Raw genomic sequence first — 20,705 nt, 5'->3', positions numbered from 1 at the left:
GAGGCCCGCAAGAGGTCTGGCACTGATAATGAGGTCCAGACCCTCAGAAAAACCTCTCACTTACTCGTCTCAAATCTTCCTGCGGGCCGAAAAACGCGCACCCTGCGGCGCTTATAATAAGGGCGTGAACGTAGACTAAACAGAATTGGTCATATCAAGATTTTCATGGATTCTATTTGTTTTGTTAATAAAGAAGCAAAATGTTGTTAATAGTGACGTCATTTGTGCGTCTGTCCTTCAATAGATCACAGGTAAGAACCAATCAAAACGCGAGACAAATTCAACATCTAACGTAAAATATAATTTATGAGGGCTAATCTAAGGAATCAACCCTATGACTGAGCATACCTCTTTTACAAGTAGATTAATCCTCTCTTGTATTCATTGATTTTTGTAAGTTTTTTTTCCCATAAAAGTAGAAAACAGTAAGATAAACACAAAGCGAGATTATTATTTAACATAATAAAGGCACTAACTTTGTTGGCTTGAAGTCATTAAGGAAATGGAACGACACCAGTGACGACACAACTATTGACACGGACGTGGCAAACCCCTTCAATATATTGTCGGCGTACTTCACAACCGCAGCAACTACTAATCCACCAAATGCCTGTAAAATAAAATAAAAATACATCTTGTTTAAGTGAACAGCGAAGAGTCACATGTCGAGTCGCGTGTTTTGGAGGTTTCCTCGTCACAAATGAAAATATACAGGACTTTGTATTCTTATTTTTGATGTAGCGCTTCGAGTTTTCGGTTTTTCATTGGTGAAGAAAACTCGCGTCACTGTGTCAACTCCAGGTTCTCACTAAGTGTCAGTCGCCGCCTAAAAAGCGCCTAATAATGCGACACAACGTAAGTTGTGAACAGCAACCCGAATGAAAATTAAAACAGGTCAATGCTACAAAACAGTTCACAAACAGACAACTTTCTCGAAAGCCATTTTCGCATTCCACAAGATAGATGCTTTTAAATTTTCTCGCTGGTTGAGCACTCTTCCATTTTCTATCAGGCACGTATTTACTTAGCCTAAACCACCCGCCATATTGCTTCAATTTACTAAGAACCCAGCAACTAATCAGGCATTAAACTAAAACCGATCGCCACTTGTTTCATTAACGTTCCCATGTGCTTTAGACATAACTTCGCTCTTTTACTATTATAGTTTCAATCACCGGTCCCTTTTCGTCTACACTGTGTCACCAAATAAATGTTCATTTAATTCATAAATAAAATTTCGGGGTAAAAAGCGTCTTGCAATTCAACCCTCAGAAAGTACACAATAATCTCTCCCGACACATCCCTATTTGGAAGCCCTTGAAATAGTTTAGCCTCTGTCTCCCCACACACACCCTCGAGTCATACTGGCGCCTGAACGTTACTTTTTTAGCCAACGTACCTGAAGTGAAATAACTATCCATGTGATCATGTTATAACCTTGAAGAAAACCTTGATCTGCTACAGCTTGTCCATCATTTCCATACACTGCTATCAGACCAAATATCACACCAAAAGTTCCTAAAAAATGCAACCAAGGAGAAAAATGTCAGTGAGGAAAGATGCATGAATGTGACTGAATCACTCTCATGAAAACTCAAACTTATACACAATGTGTGTGATTTTAGATAAATGAAATTCATATATTTGCACTGCGGTGAAGAAACGAATTTCAGAGATCCTTGCATCTAAGAACACTACTGAACTAGTAGTTGAAAATTGGACCTGAAAAAAATTCAGGCCCGTACGGGATTTAAACCCCTGATCTCTGCGATACCGGTGCAGTGCTCTACCAACTGAGTTAACAGGCCAACTGGGAGCTGGTCAATATGTTTGGTCCAAATAAACCATCCAAGTGATGAATAATGATTTTAGATATATGAAATTCATATATTTGCACTGCAGTTAAGAAATGAATTTAAGAGATCCTTGCAGCTAAGAACCCTACTGAACTAGTAGTTGAAAATAGGACCTGAAAAAAAATTCAGGCCCGTATGGGATTATTTTCAACTACTAGTACACAATGTATGTATTTACTTAACCCTTAAATTCCCATGAGTGACAAAGACAGAATTTCTCCTTACAATATTAATACAACATCAAGAAGACAAGTGATGAGAATTGAGAAAAATATATCAATTAGGGGATTGCTAGTTGATCTAATACTAAATTATCCAAACTCCTTTATAAGAACTGTATGGCAGGGAGAATTATCAAAGAGATCTTGGGAGCGTAAGGGTTAAAGCACTTCAAATTACAAACAAAGAGTCTTGATTCTCCTTAAACTTTCACAATCAAGTCTCAAATACAGAGTCAAGTTAGACTACAATTACAGCTAACGGGACACAAGTTAAAATCCTCTCTTGCTGGTATATGTTGTAGAAAAAAATTTATAAGAGCTAGTACATATACCTTGCTCAATATAGGATCAATCTAATCCAAGGTTAACCCTCCAGCCCCTACAAATGACTTGTCTCTCTTCGTCTAAATTCTCATTACAATATCACCCCTCAATCACAAATTAAGGTCCCAAGAATAAAGAAATTGATCACCAACTAAAGAACTTCTCAGTTGTTAAACAAATTCTTCTTATTGGCATCTTGACTAACTAACATTTAAATACATCAGCCCCCCCCCCTCCCCCCAACAACAAATAGTTTAGATAGCTACTAGCATGTCTGATTGTCCACCTGGTTGCTAAGTGAACTTTAATATATTGCTATTGGCAAGTTGGTAAAACACTGGATGTTACACATATGCACAGTTCATGTGCTAGACTAGTATCCCATAAAAAAGAGAAACAAAAATCCAAAGTCACTGAATACTCTAGAAACTGGAAGAAGCTCCATTTGCAGCAATACAAGCAACCTTGTTTGTGTGCAAACTTCACCTTACATGTAGACCTGAGTCCAATTGTTCAGAGCAGATAATGCTATCCAATGGATAAGTGTTAACAAAACGTACTGCTCTATCCACCAGATAGAGATTTATCCAATGGATAGCATTGTCCACCCTTCGACCAACCAGGGTCAGTAGCACAAGTTTGGTCTTACCTAACTGAATATTTCTCATCCATATAGATGCTTTAGTTCCTTTTAAAATCTTTTCAAAATAGACCCCAGCAAATCCACTGGAACAGCAGGCTGTGAGAACAGCTATAAGTCCTATAAATTTTCCTGATACTGAAGTATCCTTTGCGGGGGATTCTTCACCTTTATCTGGATGCCACTATTAACAAGAAAAACAAATACACAAAAAAGCCAAAAAAGGAATAATTAAGGATTATTAAACTAAGTGGAAGTGGCTTGTGGTGGATACCTACAGAAGCACAAAGCTGTAGGGTAACTATCCATTGCTAGCCATTGACACTGAAGTGAATAATTGCAGTATACACAAAAAAAGGCAAATAATATAGCACAAAAAAGATGATTTTCACTCTTTAATTCCTATGATGATAATAATATATTCTGGTGCAATTGCTCAAAGGTGAATAGCAAAGAATATTCAGAGTAAGAGTAGCATATTGAAAGGTATATTTAACCCTTTAATACTCAGATCAAATTTATAATTCTCCTTATTGTCAATCATACAATTCTTATGATATTAGTTCAGAGAACTTAGTATTGGATCAACTAATTATTCCCAAATTGATATTTTTCTTTATTCATATTTCTCTTTTCTGGTTGATATTGTATTGATATTGTAACGATATTGATATTGTAATGATATTGTAATTATGTCTTGGTCATTCATAAGAGTTAAAGGGTTTATGGCAAGCTAGACCTAAACATTCAGATGAAGTGTTTAAACTGCTGTATCAAATTGGTAAAAATCTCTGAGGGTAAGAGCAGAGTGAGTAAAAAAACGAAACTAAGGAGGTGATAATCAGAATATTGTGAACTACTGGTTGGTGAAATTAATACCAAATTGATAGAGGTCTTGGATGTGGCCCCAATAGAAGTAGTGTGTTGCATTTCTGGACAAGATTTTTTCCCTCACAACACCTCTCCCCTTTCCAGAGTGTGAATCATTATCAGAGAACTGTTGAGGGAAGATGAAAAAAAATGCCTAGGATAGGGAGGGGAGGGGTAATTCTCCTTACTGTCTACCAAATGATTCTCATTATGTTTGTTTGGAGAATTTGGTATGGGATCAATAAGTAATTCCATAATGGATATTTTCTTTTATTCTCATCACTTGTCTGCATGATATTGTATCGATATAGTAAGGAGAAATTTGGTCTTGGTCACTCTTGGGAGTTAAAAGGTTAAGAGTGAAGCTTAGCCCTGCATGCATAGGCACACATGGGGCCACGTGGCAATATTTCACTCACCACTCTGTACTAAGATATCTGGGATATTGATGATATCACAAAATAAAATCAGTACAAAATAAGCCATGAAAATCTTGTGCCATTAGCATTGATCCTTGAGTATCCCAAAATACAATCTCACCTGAACTAAAGTAACTCCAAGCATAAGGAGGAGAAGGGAAATCCATTTTAAAACACCTAACTTTTTGTGAAGCATGCACACAGAGAATAAAGCTGTAGTTAAAATCTTCAGTTGATATGTAACCTGGAAAGGAAAAGAATGAATAAATATCACTACTATTTTCATTGCAAAGATTCTTTCCATGCTTTAAATACTTCATATCTCAGATGTCAAACAATATAAACAAGCCGTATAAAAGGACACAACGTATTTTCGGGAGTAGCCGACTCAGATATTTATCAATCAATTTAATTACAGTTTTTATAATAAGTCAACGTACACGTACAAATGTGCATCAACTAAACATGGAATAATAATTGCGCTAGCTAAATAAGATCCAGTCAATTTGGAAAGCGTCTCCGAGAGCCAGCCTCCCCCTAATCTACCCACCTGATACGTGGCAGCATCCAAATTAGACAGAGCAACAAACAGAAGATTATTTTGAATCGTGTACAACCCTGAGGGTACCGCCAACTTGAGGGTCTCCCATGGCTTGTCATAAATCTCCTCCCGTAACTGTCCAAGAAAAACGGACCATCGGAACTTTGACTGATGAAAAATAACCGCTACACACGCACACACTTTAAAAATTTCAGCGAACACTACGGCAGTAGAAGCAATATACATGGGATCGCCCTCTTGATGAAGCGTTCTCGAGTATCTCATCGTTAGAACTAAAGATGAAGTCTGGAGTACAAGAACACCAAGGCAAACGTGTTTGAGTGAGAGGGACATCCCTGGGAGAACTAGAAAAATTAAATCCAATATTAATTGAGATCCATTTAAATAATGCGAGAAAATGATGGCAAATAAATAACGCAATACAGCACACATGCCGCACGGTAGAGGTTAATTTTAGCGAGCAAAAACTTCAAATCTTCGAACAAAAAGGATAACGAGATATTTGAAGTAGCATTTAAAAGACTTACTATTAAATTTAGTCCCTTTTCATTCCTTGCAATTTCAAAGAATAAAAATTTATAGTCGAAATATACCTTGGAACAAAGTCGACGTGTCCGCCATGTTGGGAAAGCTGAGACTCTTAGAGCGGTAACCGCTGGTCGTTGACATTGAACTCCTGGTTCGTTTCCCAGGTAACAAAAGGCAGCTGAGAAAAACGCGGTTCCGGTTTTGATGAGATTTAAATTAAGAAACAAACTCTCAGAAAAGACAGTAGCGAAAGAGTTAACATTCTGATCATGTTAATCAGATGTTCTTAAGATGTTATTTTATAAAATGTGAACATATCAAAATCAACTATCAACTAACTATTATTGATGTTAAATAGACTTAAGGAAATAATATTGTTTGAAGTAAAGTTTCCTCTGAATACTAGAGGTATAAGCTAAATTATTTTGCTTCACTGTTTTTTCCCACCTTTTGACAACTGGATACTATTGCGCAATTTTTCCATTTTGTGGCGGAGGAAAAAAAAAGACGACAAAAAAAACAAAGGCGTTTTATGACTAGGCTACCACAGGTATCACGATCATTTACGTTGAGCGTGGAAGGCGCTCAGGTATTTTCTTTCTAGGAATTATCAGTGCTTCAGATTTATACCAGTTGAAAGAACCTTTTCTTAGGGCTTTCTGAAATTCCTGAAACTTCTGGCAGAATGATTCCGAGAAAGCTAAGGTGGATGGTAAGTTTTTTGCAAATTTTAGCTCAAAATAGACAATGCTATGTAGCTTTGTACGTTCTTGATTGGACTTGATACCCAGAAAAGGTTCTTTCAAATCTCTTGAAAGTATTGGATAATTGGTTGAAAATTTTAAGCGATCCCGGAAATGATATCGGTTTTCTAGTTGACATATCCGAACTTGTGCGTACGCGAAAATTGTGATGTTCTTAACACTTCGAAAATTGAGTTAATTGTGGCTCGTGTCACGTTAAAAATAGGTGCTGAATTTCCCAAGAATTTCGTGCAAATCGATTGAGGGTAATCGGTGTGAGCCTAAAAATGGCAAGCTATTGATTTGATACTATTAAAGAAGAGTTCTCCGCTTGTGCCCACCATTAGTCGGTGGATGTTGTAATCGATAACTCAGAGTGAATGCTGGTAGCCATGCGTATATTTCTAGAATTCCCACAAAAGACCACATTTAAACATAATGTGAGCAATAACCGGCTGGTAACGAATGTCATGCGAATCTAAAATTATTTTGGTTGGTTGGTGGACGAACTTTCTGAGATTGTGCATTAGTACTTAGACATCTTCAGTTCGAAAGTATCCGTGGAAAGAAGGCCCAAATTTGGATCAAAGTGCCAAAGCTACATGAATTTCGGAATCGCTTCAAATTCTCATCAAACAAATGATGGTTTCAGGAATTTTGAAAGAACCTTTCCGTGAAAATTAAATTTATGGCTGCATGGACCGCGCCCGTTTGCAGGTTACTTAGATAAATGTGTTAGTTAGAACCTTCATCTATCCAACTCATCAAAGATTCAACCCATCGCTAACATAGGTTTTGTGAACTTGTCACGAGATCGAATATGTTTTTTTCGTTTACTAAGATCCAAAATTCTTATATCAATAATAATTTGATTGCGATTCTTTCAAGAAGAATCAAGCTTCTCGCGACGAAACTTGTAGAGAATTCTGTTAAGAATGCTTTCCATCTGAATATCTTGAGACGAATCTCTATTTCAGAAACTCTTGCCACTAGGTCGGGAATTCTTTCCTATTATTTGCAGTTCACAGCCAGCTGAATACATTTCCCTTGTTAAGGAATAAACAGTTCTGCTTAGCAACGTTAGGTAGCTTGAACATAAATGCAGCTCATGCAAAATTCATTCGGCCTTCAAAGTATCAGTGATAGACTTTCATCGCATATTGGCAATTTCGATTACTTGGACACTAAAAACCTGTTTCTCGTACCTTTGTTTTGCGCTTCGAAGTTAGGCGTGCAAATTCTTTAAATTTAATGCAAATTTGTGGATGCGAGATAAGAATGTAATTAAAAACCTCCGAAGAATATTCCCAGGCGTTTGCCTTTCTTATTCCGCTCGGTGTTTTACTTCAGTATTAACCTGAGATAAATCGTTGGGTATCATGGTCAACTTAACCTACGTGGCTGACAAGGCTGCTTAAGAAATTTTGTTTTGCTGTGACGTGTTTTTATTCATTGGAAAAATGGCGTAGTCTTAATTTGAAACAAATTAAGAGCAAGTAAAAGTCTCAAGTTGGTTTTAAGTTTAATCTTTAAGATAAACTAGGAATATCCATAAATTTCAACCGAAGAACGGAGTCTACATTTTACCCCTGTTCTGCAGTCTTCGTCTGAATTTTACCCTCGGTCTGCGGTCTGCAGTCTGAGTCTTACGCTGACCAGGTTTGGTACAATTCATTTAGAACTTCAAAATTAAGTTATTGGGAGTCCGACCTGCTCTTTAAATGGCTAAACTCTGTATCTGACTTTTTAATGCTATGGGTGCTAATGTTTACACTTAACGACATTCATACTGCACACAGAGTGCCCAGCCGAAATTCATCTTCGATTAGCCTGAAACCAATAACTTGCAAATTTGTACGAAGAATCGCTCGAGAAGATGTCATGTCACATCGACGGGAAATTAATCAAGCAAACCCAACAGCCGTTGGTATTAATAATGGTGATCTTTCAAATGCTGATATCGTGGATCACCTAACCCCAAAAGCTCAGGCGCTATTATTTAAAGCCAAAATCTTTAAGAATAGGTGAAGCTATGCTTATTGCTGGGCAAAGACCCAAGCCATCTGCCTCTGGAAAACTGAAAACAGCCGGCCTATCAGGGTGAAGAACCTCATTGTACTGCATAGTATGGCACAGGAAGAATGCAATACAATACTTGTCACAAAGATAAGTTCTTTCATTCCTTTCTAATGTTTTTGTTGACAGACTCACAAACTTTCGTGAGGCTGACCTATTTAGTCTTAATGTAAATTCAGGTATCGATCTAGATTGTGACGCTCCAGATCTCACTCATTATTTTTCTCAATAGGAATAAGAGGTGTGAATTTTCGCAGTAAAGTCGGACTGGGAATTCCCAATTTTAACAACTCTGGTCCTAAAAACCTAAAAATTCCCAGAAATTCCAAGTTTATAGCCAACAGGACTTGGAATTCCTAAGAATTATAACTCAGAGCACCAATGACTTTCCCTGAAAAGCTGTAAATCCGAGGAATTTCTAGGAATGTCCAGGAATTTTCAGGAATTTCTAGGAATGTTTGAGAATTACTGGGAATTTTAAGCAAAACTTTGAGGCTCCTAATATAAAATAAATACTAAAAATTAAAAAATCCCAGCTAAAATTCAAGTATTCGATGAAATTTATTTACAAACTTAATTAAGGTTTACGTGTAAAATGTTTTTGATTGTATTATTAATATGATAGAATTTGATTTATTTTTCTTTTCTTGAAAACTTCATATGAATTAATCCTCAATTACAGCTATTCATGTAAAATAGTCCTAATCAGTCATTAAATTTGGTTTGACACAAATTTTGAATAAAATCTGCTGATTCTTTTCCATAAAATACAACATCTTAAATTATATTTATTGCAATAAATACTATCTGTCTAAAAATAGTCTTAAAATGAATCATTTCATTTTGGATGATGATACAAATTGTATTTAACCCTTTCACTACCAGAGACAGGCTTTGACTTGATTTTATGTGGTTGTAACTCATTTGGATAAGACTCTTGTGTGTAAACATTCAAATGTAAGCGGTCAAGCAGCACTGTCATGTTTTACTCTTTGTTTTTGTTGATTCTGCACATTGAAATTAAAAGATTTCTTCTCAAATTTTGACCTAGCACTCTTGGGAGTAAAGGGGTTAATTACAGTTAAATAGAATTGATTTTTTATTTAAAATATTGCTGTAACTGTTACAATAAATTAGAATGAAGTTATCTTAAGCTGTAGACTTAGCTGCTGATTGTCTTTTTTTCCTGGGCTCACAGCTTTCCCTGTTGGCCTTGAATGATGTTGTCTACAAGAAGCTTGACTATTTTGTATCTGGATTCCATGACATCTGAATTTAAAAAAATATACATATACATATATATAAATATATATTAAAAGCTCAGCCAAGGCCTTAGATAGCTATAAGGAAAAGGACATTCATTGGAATCTTAATTTAACAAATTGCACTGGGATTGGGATATCTCTGCCATATTGAATGACTTTTATATTGGAGTTAGTACATCTCTCCCATAGATTTTACCAAAAAAGGGCTGAATACAGTATTTTGTTTTTAGCAAGGAGGGCTTCTTTATGTAATAAGGTTTGTTTAATCACTGTTTTTATTATGAATTTGCTGCATGCAAGTGACCGATTCGATTCTCACAATTATTCTAGTTTCAGTTGCGCCGAGTGTTATGTAAGCATAATTCAAGCCGGATAAAGTTTCCGCAGAGCCCTGTTGGGAAAACAACTTCGTTTTACAATAGTATGGTAATGTCTTGTTTCTGTCAATGTTTTCTCTATCCAAGAACTGTATGCATAATGCAGTATGGGGCTGTGTGGAAACTTTACCTTCAAGCCGTTATATCTATTCTTTGAAAAAATTTTGATTACGTAACGAATATCGCAATTTTTACTCACCACAAACTTTCAAAATCGTAGCTTTATAAATGGCGATTCGACCCTTGTTTGTACCAGTCAAGATGTCAACTGTCGTCCCTTCTTTTAACTTCACGGCGCCAACGAATTTCTCTTCATTTACAACACTCACGCTGTTCTCGTTTTCTCACTGAACCACAACAAAACCTATCTTTAGAAATGTTATATTAGGCAAAACAGTTGAGAAAAGAAATAACTTTACACACGAGCGATCAACCGATGAAAAGTACATTCAAAGATGAGTGCCAAATAGAGTCTCCTTTATATTAAAGTTCACACGGCAACCAGGTGGACAATCAGACATGGCTTGATGCTACTCTAGTTTACAGATTTAATGAATGTAACCGAAGAAGTTACAATTCATAGACCCAACGTTTCGACACTCCTGTCTAGTGCCCTCATCAGGGGTGATCTAAACGCTGCAACAAGAGGTCCTTTTATATGATCACTAATTAGCTGCCTTTTTTCTGACAGAAAACAAAGGCGCTGGTGGTAACGCCGATTAGTGGTGATAATTTTAGAATTATCCCACCCAATTATACGGTTAGTTAGGCATGTGCGCTCCGATAAAGCTGAATTTTCCTTTTTGCAAAAGAAAACCGCTTTTTTATGCTCTTTCAAACGTGTACCAAACTGACGTTTGGTCTGTCCGATGTATTCGTTGTATCGAAAGCAGAGCAAAAAAACTGAAAAATAAAACAGCAAAAAAAATCATGAAAAAAGAAAGATTAACTAGGTGTTTAATTTGTTTGTCTAAGGCATGAAATTTCTACTAAAAATAATGGGAACTGAAAGTCTCTGACAGTGTTTGAGGCAACTGAGCTTGACTGTTCCAAGGTTTTCTAACAAAGGCAACTAGTAATGTAGATTAGGGAAGTAACTTATTTTCATAACTAACAAAGTTCTTTAAGTGTAGGTAACAATGTAATTTTTGTTACACATGTGTAAGTTGTGTACCAAGGAACAGCTGATGAATGTTGGATGATTTTGGCACATCTATGAACATGAGATGTTTTGCATCACAATAAAAACTTTTATGATCATGGAATCCAAGAGATACACAGTGGTTGATATGAGATGGTATGTTTTTCTTTTTGTTTTGTAAACAGATGTTTATCATCTTCCTCTCAGTTGTGTTACTAATCACAACAGCGATTCAGCTGCGATTATTTCCTTCACTACCAACGCTTGAACAAATACAAGTACAAGGTAAGAGTGCTAGGACTCATAGAGCCATACACAAATTATTACTTGAATTTTATTGATAAACCCAAATTTCGATGATATTTTTTTATTATGGTGATGTTGTTCAAAGTTTTTGCTAAGGTTTGAAAATTGAATGTTGAACGAATATAAGAGTTTTACATACACTTTAAGATTAACCCTTTAACATTTTATTTCAGATTGCTAATTCTCCCCTCTGGCTGGTGCACATTTTAATTAGTTCTAAGAATTTGGTTTTAAGATCAAGATAAAAACTTCTACCCAATAAGTTTGAGTATTCTCATTACCTGCTTGCTGGGTAATGTGGGGATATTATGGGGACAAGTGACATGTCAATGTGCTTTAATGGCCTTTGGCTGCTGCTATTTGTAACTAACATGGTCAGAGACACAAAGTGAGTCATTCTTTTAGTCGACAAAATGCCCACTAGAGTAGCTCCTAACTGTTTAACCCTTAGCTCTCAGAAGTGATTTACAAGTAAGTTCTCCCTGTACTATTCATACAATATCCAGCAAACAGGTAACTAGAATACTCAAAGTTTGCAGCTCGAGCAGTCAACATGGCGGGCAACCATAAAGTCAAACTCTCAAAGCACACCACCTCTGCTTTGGCCTATTAGCTATTGGCTTATCGCTACTCTTGTCGAGTGGTAATGTTGAGCGAAACCCTGGTCCTGAATCAATTTCTCAGAATAGAAATTTCAAGCTGAGTACGGTCAAAGGCTTAAGAATTTGTCATTTGAATGTGCGAACTCTTGTCGACAAGATCGATGAGATGCGGGGTTTTTGCGAGACCCACCGACCGCACGTTCTGTCCCTGAACGAAACTTGGCTGGATTCATCAATCAGCGACAGTGAAATCTAGCTTACCGGCTACTTACTTGTACGAAGAGTGGTGTTCTCATTTACGTTTCCTCGAACCTCGATTACAAGGTTATTCAAGAATTTGAAAATGATCAACCCGATATTCCTGTTTTCTCGTCACCACATTCCCACCAATGGCGTAGCTCCACTTTCTGCATGTAAACCCCCACACAACCCACAATTCCTCTAACCGCTCTGACGAAGGGCTAACGCTCGAAACGACAGCTTTTTTACCCTTTACGGTGGCTAATTTACGTTTTCAATCCAGTTGTTAACACTAAATTACCAGCTATACTCTCCCACCGACGCAGCACCACAGTTTCTTTAGAAAACTTTCCCCTTTATTCATTTGTCATTTATTTGCTGCGACCACTAACTCTTGCATTGAAATTTTTATATCCACAGATCTCACAGCAACGGACCATGCCAAGCTTGAAGAGACTTACCAAGGAGATACGCCAGGAAATCGTAAGTTACCTTTTTCCTTTCCCCCCCTATTGGTAAAGATCTAGCATTCCGTTTAGCCGTTCTCATTTTCGCCAAAACTAGGTTTTGTAGTCACATCCATTTCATCGGCCGTTGCCTTCATTCTAAAGTTATTCCTAAGGGTTTTCGCTCCAATTTCCACACATCTTTTTTTCATTCGAATCAATATCGTCACCATATTCAGTGCGCCCAAAATTCTTTTTCACGTAATATTATGAGAATCACAATCAGAGCTATGTGGCAAAAACGTAACAAACCCAGCGAACAAATTCTACATTGCCGCTCTGAACTTTCAAAAATCTGTCCAGCTGTTTTTTTGCACAATCCATTCGTGCCAAAATTCAGGATGCCAATTCTAAACTTTTTAAGCATTTGCACCAAATTAAGGCCCAAAAACTAGACCAACTTGTCGGCCCTCAAGTTACTAACGACTCATCGCCTGAAAACCTCAAAACTGTAGTTACCATTCCAGAAAATTTACTACTTTCCGATTCAGAAAAATCGGTTCTTAGCGAGGGCTTAAATTTTGTTCCCATATCACAAAAAACCGACGAACTTTCAGTTAAGCAAGACGTTGAAAAATTCCTTCGCCGCGTTCAGTTGAAAGCCTTTTTTCATGACAAAGAGGATGATTCTAACACCTCGAACAAAGATACTTTCCAAACACTCCAGATTTGAAAGTCTATATGGACTCCCCCAGAGGGCCAGTTCTCATCTTTACATTTTTTCCTCAAAAAATGTCGCCATGATATCAACAAACTTAAATTCAATCGTTACACCAAAGTTTCCAATCTTTCATCGGAAGAGTGGTCGGCACTAAAAAGTCTAAAAAAACGCAAAGACATTGTCATTAAGGCGGCCGACAAAGGTGGTGCAGTTGTTATTTGGCGGGCCGACCTCTACCAAAAAGAAGCTTTGCGGCAACTTTCTGACACCTCCTTTTATGCTAAAGTCGACAAAGATCTCACTTTAATTAACCAAAACATTGTCAAAAATACGATTAACGATCTTATAGCTAAACAAGAATTGCCGGCCACTGCTAAAAATCTCAGCATTACCACTCCTAGAACTTCATGTATTTACTTTTTACCTAAAATCCACAAACCTAACAACCCAGGTCGACCCATCGTTTCTGCCTGCAGTTGTCCCACCGAACTTATTTCCAGCTATTTAGACAAAATTATAGCACCTATCTTCAAAACTTTGCCGTCTTACATTAAGGACAGCCAACACGCACTTGAAATTTTCGTGACTTTAGTTTCCTCGACCAAAACAAACTTATTTTCACCATGGATATAACATCTCTTTACACTGTCATTCCCAATGACGAAGGTCTCCGGGCCCTCAAACATTTTTATCGATCAACGCACTTTTAAGGAACCTAGCTCTGAAACACTACTCCGTCTGGCCGAATTAGTACTCACACTCAATTGCTTTTCATTCGGTGGTAACTACTACAAACAAACTAATGGTGTGGCCATGGGTACTAAAATGGGACCCAGCTACGCCAATCTTTTTGTAGGTTTTATCGAACATCAATTTTTTAGCCAATACCAAGGCCCAAAACCTGAACTCTACGGCCGCTACATTGACGATTGCATCGGCGCTACCTCCTCTACCAAAGAGGAGCTCACTCAATTTATAACCGCCGTCAATTCCTTTCATACGGCTCTTAAATATACCTGGGAAATTTCCGACACTTCTTTGGCTTTTCTAGACATCAAAATTTCAATTGAAGGCAACGGCTTATGTACTAGTGTTTACTACAAACCTACAGATTCACATAGTTACTTGTTGTATTCATCTTCACATCCATCACACGCCAAGAACTCCATACCTTTTTCACAGTTTCTCAGACTTTGTCGTTTATGTAGTGACGACTCTAATTTTTCCGAAAAATCAGAGGCAACGTGCCAGTTTTTCGATAAACGTGGCTATCCTGTTTCTGTCGTTCAAGCGGGCTACCACCGTGCTCAACAAATCGATCGACAAGCAGCACTACAAACGGCCGAGAAGGAAAACACTGACCGCATTACATTTACTCTTACATTTCACCCTCACAACCACGCAGTTAAATCTATCATTCTTAAAAATTTTAAATGACTCCAAAACGATTCAGAGACTGGCACTATCTTTTCGCAACCCCCACTCATTTTATTCAAACGTGACAAAAACATAGGCAACTTTTTCGTCAGGAGTTCATTTCAAACCAATGACTAATCTGGAACTTTTAGATGCGCTCGCTCACGATGCAAAACTTGTCCTTTCATTCATAACGTAGAGAAAATATCGGGACCAACACTTCTGGAGTGTCGCAAGGGTCCATCCTCGGACCCCTGTTATTCATTGTCTACATTAATGATTTACCACGTTGTGTCAAACACTTTTCTGTAAATATGTACGGTGACGACACAGTTTTATATCTTGCTGGCCCAACAGTAGACAATTTAACTTTTTACATTAACCAAGATCTTCAGTGTCTATCTGAATGGCTAGAAGACAACAATCTTGTTCTCAATGTTTCAAAAACTAAGTGTGTACTATTTACATCTCGAAGGCATAAAGAGCGCGATTTTATTTTAAATCTTAATCTTCTTGGAAAGTCTATATCTTGCGAAACTACTTTTAAATACCTAGACGTGGTGTTCAACAATTTTATGACTTGGAAGGCTCACGCGGACTATGTGTGTAAAAAGGTGGCGTCAAGAGTTAGTATTCTGGGCCGTATTAGAAGTTTCGTCACAAAAGAGGCAGCAACACTTGTTCATAATGCTTTAATTCTTCCCTTATTTGATTACTGTGACATTGCCTGGAGTAACCTCCTACAGCAAGATATAGATCGACTACAGCGCTTACAAAATAGATCTGCACGGATTATTACACGTTGCTCTCGCTCATCTGAAGCAATAGAGCAGCTGCAATGGCCGACTCTTTCCAGTAGACGCTATTACCACAAGGCTAAACTCGTTTTTCTCTGTCTTCACTCATTAATTCCTAGTTACTTTTCATCATATTTTACCAGATTTTCGAATGTTCACCATTATTCCACAAGGCAAAGTATGAGGCTATCCCTACCAAAAGTAAAACAAAATTTTGGGAAAAGGACCTTTTTTCTTACTGGCGCAGAAACTTTTAATAAACTCCCTCTAAACATTGTGAAGAGTGAAAACATTAAAACGTTCTGCCGCCGAGTAAGACATTTCTTTTTATCTTAACTTTGATATTTTCTCTACTATTTTAGGTCTTAATTGTGTTTTGGCTTTTTAGTCTTAGGCTGTTAATGTAGTTTTAAAATTCTGGTCATGTATATATATAATTGAGAATTTTGATGTAAATTATTTTTAAGAAACAGGGCCCCTATGGATACCAGCCTTAGAGCTGAATGGGCTACCCTATGTGAATAAACTTTTACTTTACTTTACTTTACTTCAAGGCGTTAAAATTGTAGGAGTTAAAAGGTTGAACTTATCTCCCAGATTGGGTAAAAAGGGGTTTGAGACTCGGTTACTTCACAGTTGATTGGCAAGAATTCTAAGCAAGAATTAAAATGATGGCATCTGTGAACAAATGTTTGGCACATTTGAGGCCATTTATCCAAACGTCGGGTAACTCTTTGGAGTCTCAAAATGCGGCCAGTACCATCACTACATGTATACTTTTTATTGGCGGAGATACAATTACCCAATCTGGCTGGACCATACTTCTTCTCTCACCTTAAATGGACTAGTGTCCCTTCTAGAGGAACCAGCAGCACTCTTAGTCACTTAAACTGAGAAACAAGTCTTTATCTATTGCCTGGGGGAGGGGGGAATAGAGGCGGGTCAGTCGTTATCATCAGAGGTTAAAGTGGGGTAGTATAGTAAATCGACTGCTGCCAAGAAAGGCAGGGGGATCAGATAAAATTTATCCTGACACAACCAAACTCCTCCCCCCTCTTCCCTTCCTCCCCTTCCTCCCCTCCTTTTCCCCCTTTCCCCCCTTCCTCCCTTCCTTTTCCCCCTTTCCCCCCTTCCTCCTACCCCCTGCCCCTCCCCCCCCCCGGCGCTAAATGACGACGGGTCGTTTATGTAAGTTACTAGTTGAACTAAATTCCAAGCTCGTAAGATACAACACAATACCAAGATAAATACATATATTTATGTGAAGAAAGACGCCATGTAGGATTCACTTGATGCCAAGGAACGTAGCTACGATAACAGTAGGAATGATATTAATTTCACGATCAGAAAGGTGAATCTTGTATTTGTTTTCATTGTAGTTATATGGATATTCTTTTTTAATAAATACATGATCCAAAATCCTGTGTTTTTTGTGTATATTGTTATTATGTTATCTATTGTTTACGCAATTGTCTTGTGGGCTAATTTCTATGTAAAGTTGTTGATGTCTTCAGCAAAAGCTGCTGTGAATAGCTTTGATGAATGTAACGTATTTAAGAAAGCTGCTCATTTATCTGTTATTGTATATGATAATTAGCTTAATAATAGCAATGATGAAGCATTTTCAATAAATACAGTCTTTAGCTGTAGGTCTTGTCTATTTTAATAGCCCTCGTACGCATGGTATTCGTGTTCGTGATCACGAGCCCAGCAGAATACCAAAGAAAAGAATTACACGTATTTTGAAGAAATCCAGGAAAGTAAGACGTTTACTTCGAACCTACATCAGAAAAAGCATACCGAAGGCTTCTCGAATGCATCTTTTTACAAATAAAGCTCGTGAAAAAATATACGCACATGGAATCAGATGTGAGAATAAAGGAACAACGAGATATCCCTTTTCTGCAGTCAGGAGAAAATATCCAAAGTCTAACAAATACAGCATACTGAAAATACAAAACCAATATTCCCATGTGATAAAAAGTCCAAAGCCAAAGCAGTCGAATGCATGGAGGTCTAATTCAGTACCAAATGTTTATAAAAATCTGAATCACAGGGTAAATCATTTTAAGCCCAATCTGTCTGGGGATATAGAAACAAACCCTGGTCCTGTTATTAATTCTACTAAAATAATGCAAGCTCCTTACAGTTAAGACAATGTGGCAATGTTTGGGTTAAATGCTGGTACATAGTTTGTAGCCATGTCACTTGCCTCCCTCATATATAACAAGAGGAATGGTTAGTGGACTTGGTTAATATCATGAACATTGGTAATGAATTACATTCTGGTCTATCTAGTCTATCCAGGCAATCCTATTTACTGTTTACAGAAGTACCTGAAATGATAATAGTGTTTAATATTAAATATCAGCTTCAATATAGTTCATGCAAGCTATACTGTTACTATACATGGTACTTCTGAAGTACAAGATTTCAATTATTGTATGTCATTTGCTAATGCTATGCAGGCCTTGCTAGGATAAAATTATAATTCCTTTCTTTTAACAATCCTTAGTACTACAATAAGTTTTTACTATAATGGTGATGGGAAGTTTAAGATATTTGATTCTCATGGTAGAGATTCATATGGATGTCCCATCCTCAAGGAACTTGTGTACTGTTAGAAGTTAACACCTTAAATGAGCTGATAAACTATTTTCAAGGTCTTTATCAAGATCCAATGTACATATTAATGAAAAACAATGTGATATGACATATATTTCTGATCAACAGTTGTCAGCTTTTCCCCTTAAAGCAAATCATGCAGATGCAGAAATTGTAACCATTCCTTGTTAAGCTGTTGTGCCACATCTTTTTATAGCATTTGTTTTTCCATGATCAAATATTGTGGGTATTGGAATTCACAGACTCTAGGTAGAATCACTGACCATACAAACAAGTTTTACAAAGAAAAACTCAATGGCAATACCCATCCACTGACTATCAACAATTTCCCAAGGACACTTCAAATATATGATGCAGATATTGATAATGCCTTACTACATGCAAAAAGGAAAAAAGAAAGCTATGCACAAATGGAACCTGCCAAGAAAAAAAAAGTTTTGTCTGATAAAGCAATATATTGGTAGAAGTCACTGGATCTTGCAGAAGAAAAAACGCTTTTATCTAACAGAGCTGAATGGTATAAATCACTGGGTCCCGAAGGAAAAGAAAAGCTTTTGTCCAATCAGCAGAATGGTATAAATCACTTGGTTCTGCAGAAAAACAAACTCTTTTGTCTAGCAGAGCAATTTGGTATAAATCACTGGATACTGCACAAAAACAAAAGAGAGCAGAATGGTTTAACTCGCTCAATTCTGCACAAAAACAAAAAAAGAGCAGATTGGTATAAGTCATTGAATCCTGAGGAAAAAGAAAAACTTTTGTCTGGCAGAGCAAAATGGTATAAAACACTGGATCCTGCAGACAAAGATAAGATTATATCACAAGTTCAAGCTAATAACGAAGCCCCTAGAAACTCAGTTCAACGTGATTTGGTATACCAGTCCGACACCCGTAGTGTCACTACACTTGATCCCAAGGATCCATTACCATCCAGGTATCCCAGTTACCTTGCTCACGGGGTCTAGTCTAATGCATGAAAAAAGGGAACTGAATATGTCATGGAAGCCCATTTGAGCCCATATATAGTACTTAACACAGTTTAATAGTGGCAGTATGAATATCAATGACATGTTGAAAATACAAAAGCAACTTTTAAGATTAACGTTACTCACATTTTGACGGAGGATTAGGTCTGCTGGGATAGGGTTAGAGTGAAATGCCTATATGATATAACATAAGCAACATTTGAGGCTAATTTGGGACATTTTTTAACACGAATACCGATTATTATTGTAATTTTTACTCACAAATGAAAAACACACTAAAACACCTCCGTGTTTCTAGTATCATTTCTCCAGATGCTTGAGAGAACTGGGAGAGACCTGGAAATAAGTTATTGTTAACGGTTGTAAAACTGAAGGCAAATCCTCGACCCTGGCAAGCGATTTTCTCCACATGTTACCGATCAGCCCATGAACATTTGAAAGGAAAACCAAGATAAAGTCAAAGAAAAACTCTTTGAAATATTGGGCTCAAAGATTGAGAGTCTACCAAGTGATCTGGAGTATTTTAAGATATATATAGAAATTATGCTTGAGGAGCTTATGGTTACAAACCAACCCCTTTTTCTTGTTGGATACCTCGATTTATGATAATTATTCCAATTAGGGCCATAACGGCCTTGCAGGCAGCTTTAAACACAGAATCAGGAGGTCAAGAACGCACGCAAAGGCGCTGCTTAAGTTCCTTGGGATTCCCGGTCGACTGACTCTTTGAAAAGCCTCCATTTCCTGACCCCTTTTAAAGATCAACTAGAATAAAGTTTTGTGTAAAAGCCGGCGGAATCTTGGATGTTACGATTGGTAAATTTTTGTTTACTTTGTAACGAAAACCTGTCATCGACAAACATTTTAAGTAAAAACCGTGGTTTTTCAATGAGAAAAGGAATAAACTTTGCCACACGGCAAAAACATCAGAGGATGACGGACAGATATCTCCAGAACAATCAATTCCCCTACCAACTAATTACGTCTAATTTCTAAATTTTACTTTGTCAACGCACTTCACTTCCATATATATATTTGTACATGCATTCATAGGTGCCTTGTGCCGGACAAGGCGTTGCATGTCTTTGCGGCAGCACTTGCAAATTTCCATATATGTTTCTCTTTTCAAATTGAAAAAATTATATCTATAATTCCTGCCTGCTTAGGTTTTCATGATGCTTTATACCACTGGTTTTACGCATCACGGAGTGAAACTACAAATTTTAAGAGGCTGTCTCTCTTATTTCCGCCCGGTCAATTTTGCGTCAAAAATAATTTTTCCTGAAACTCTGTCAACAGAAAGACTTTACCTAGGAAAGGACTAAATTTGATTTGGTTTGATTCGAAATAATTTTCTGACTGCATTAGGGGCCATAATTATTTTCCAGTCCGTGGGGACCGTCGCAACGTCTCGAAAATTGAAAAATAGGCATATTTTGTAACATTATAAAATATTTGATTCGCATAGTTAAGCCACAGAATTTATATCAGATTGCTTAAAAACCTTTCTAGTTTTCCAAGAAAGTTAGAATTTGCCCTCTCAA

At 37.2% G+C, this 20,705-nt stretch overlaps 1 protein-coding gene across 2 annotated transcripts in view; it reads right to left on the bottom strand.

The window, feature by feature from the left end:
- Positions 1-5,565, bottom strand: part of LOC113686979 (UDP-N-acetylglucosamine transporter) — an 8,789-nt gene extending 3,224 nt beyond the window's left edge. Inside the window, exons 1-6 of one of the 2 annotated variants that reach the window (XM_027204673.2) lie at positions 5,486-5,565; positions 4,881-5,236; positions 4,452-4,574; positions 3,051-3,225; positions 1,400-1,518; positions 477-610 (exon numbers count right to left, since the gene is read on the bottom strand). In XM_027204673.2, the coding sequence (XP_027060474.2) occupies positions 477-610; positions 1,400-1,518; positions 3,051-3,225; positions 4,452-4,574; positions 4,881-5,236; positions 5,486-5,561 (983 nt within the window). In that variant the 5' untranslated portion in view covers positions 5,562-5,565. Of the gene's footprint in view, positions 1-476; positions 611-1,399; positions 1,519-3,050; positions 3,226-4,451; positions 4,575-4,880; positions 5,237-5,419 lie in introns of both variants that reach the window. The other variant, XM_027204674.2, reaches the window with a different exon arrangement.
- Between the last annotated feature and the right edge of the window lie 15,140 nt (positions 5,566-20,705).

The sequence above is a fragment of the Pocillopora damicornis genome, chromosome 11, assembly GCF_964200805.1.
Source record: "Pocillopora damicornis chromosome 11, jaPocDami1.2, whole genome shotgun sequence".
Taxonomy (NCBI): domain Eukaryota; kingdom Metazoa; phylum Cnidaria; class Anthozoa; order Scleractinia; family Pocilloporidae; genus Pocillopora; species Pocillopora damicornis.
This window is presented reverse-complemented; position numbering and strand designations above follow the sequence as displayed.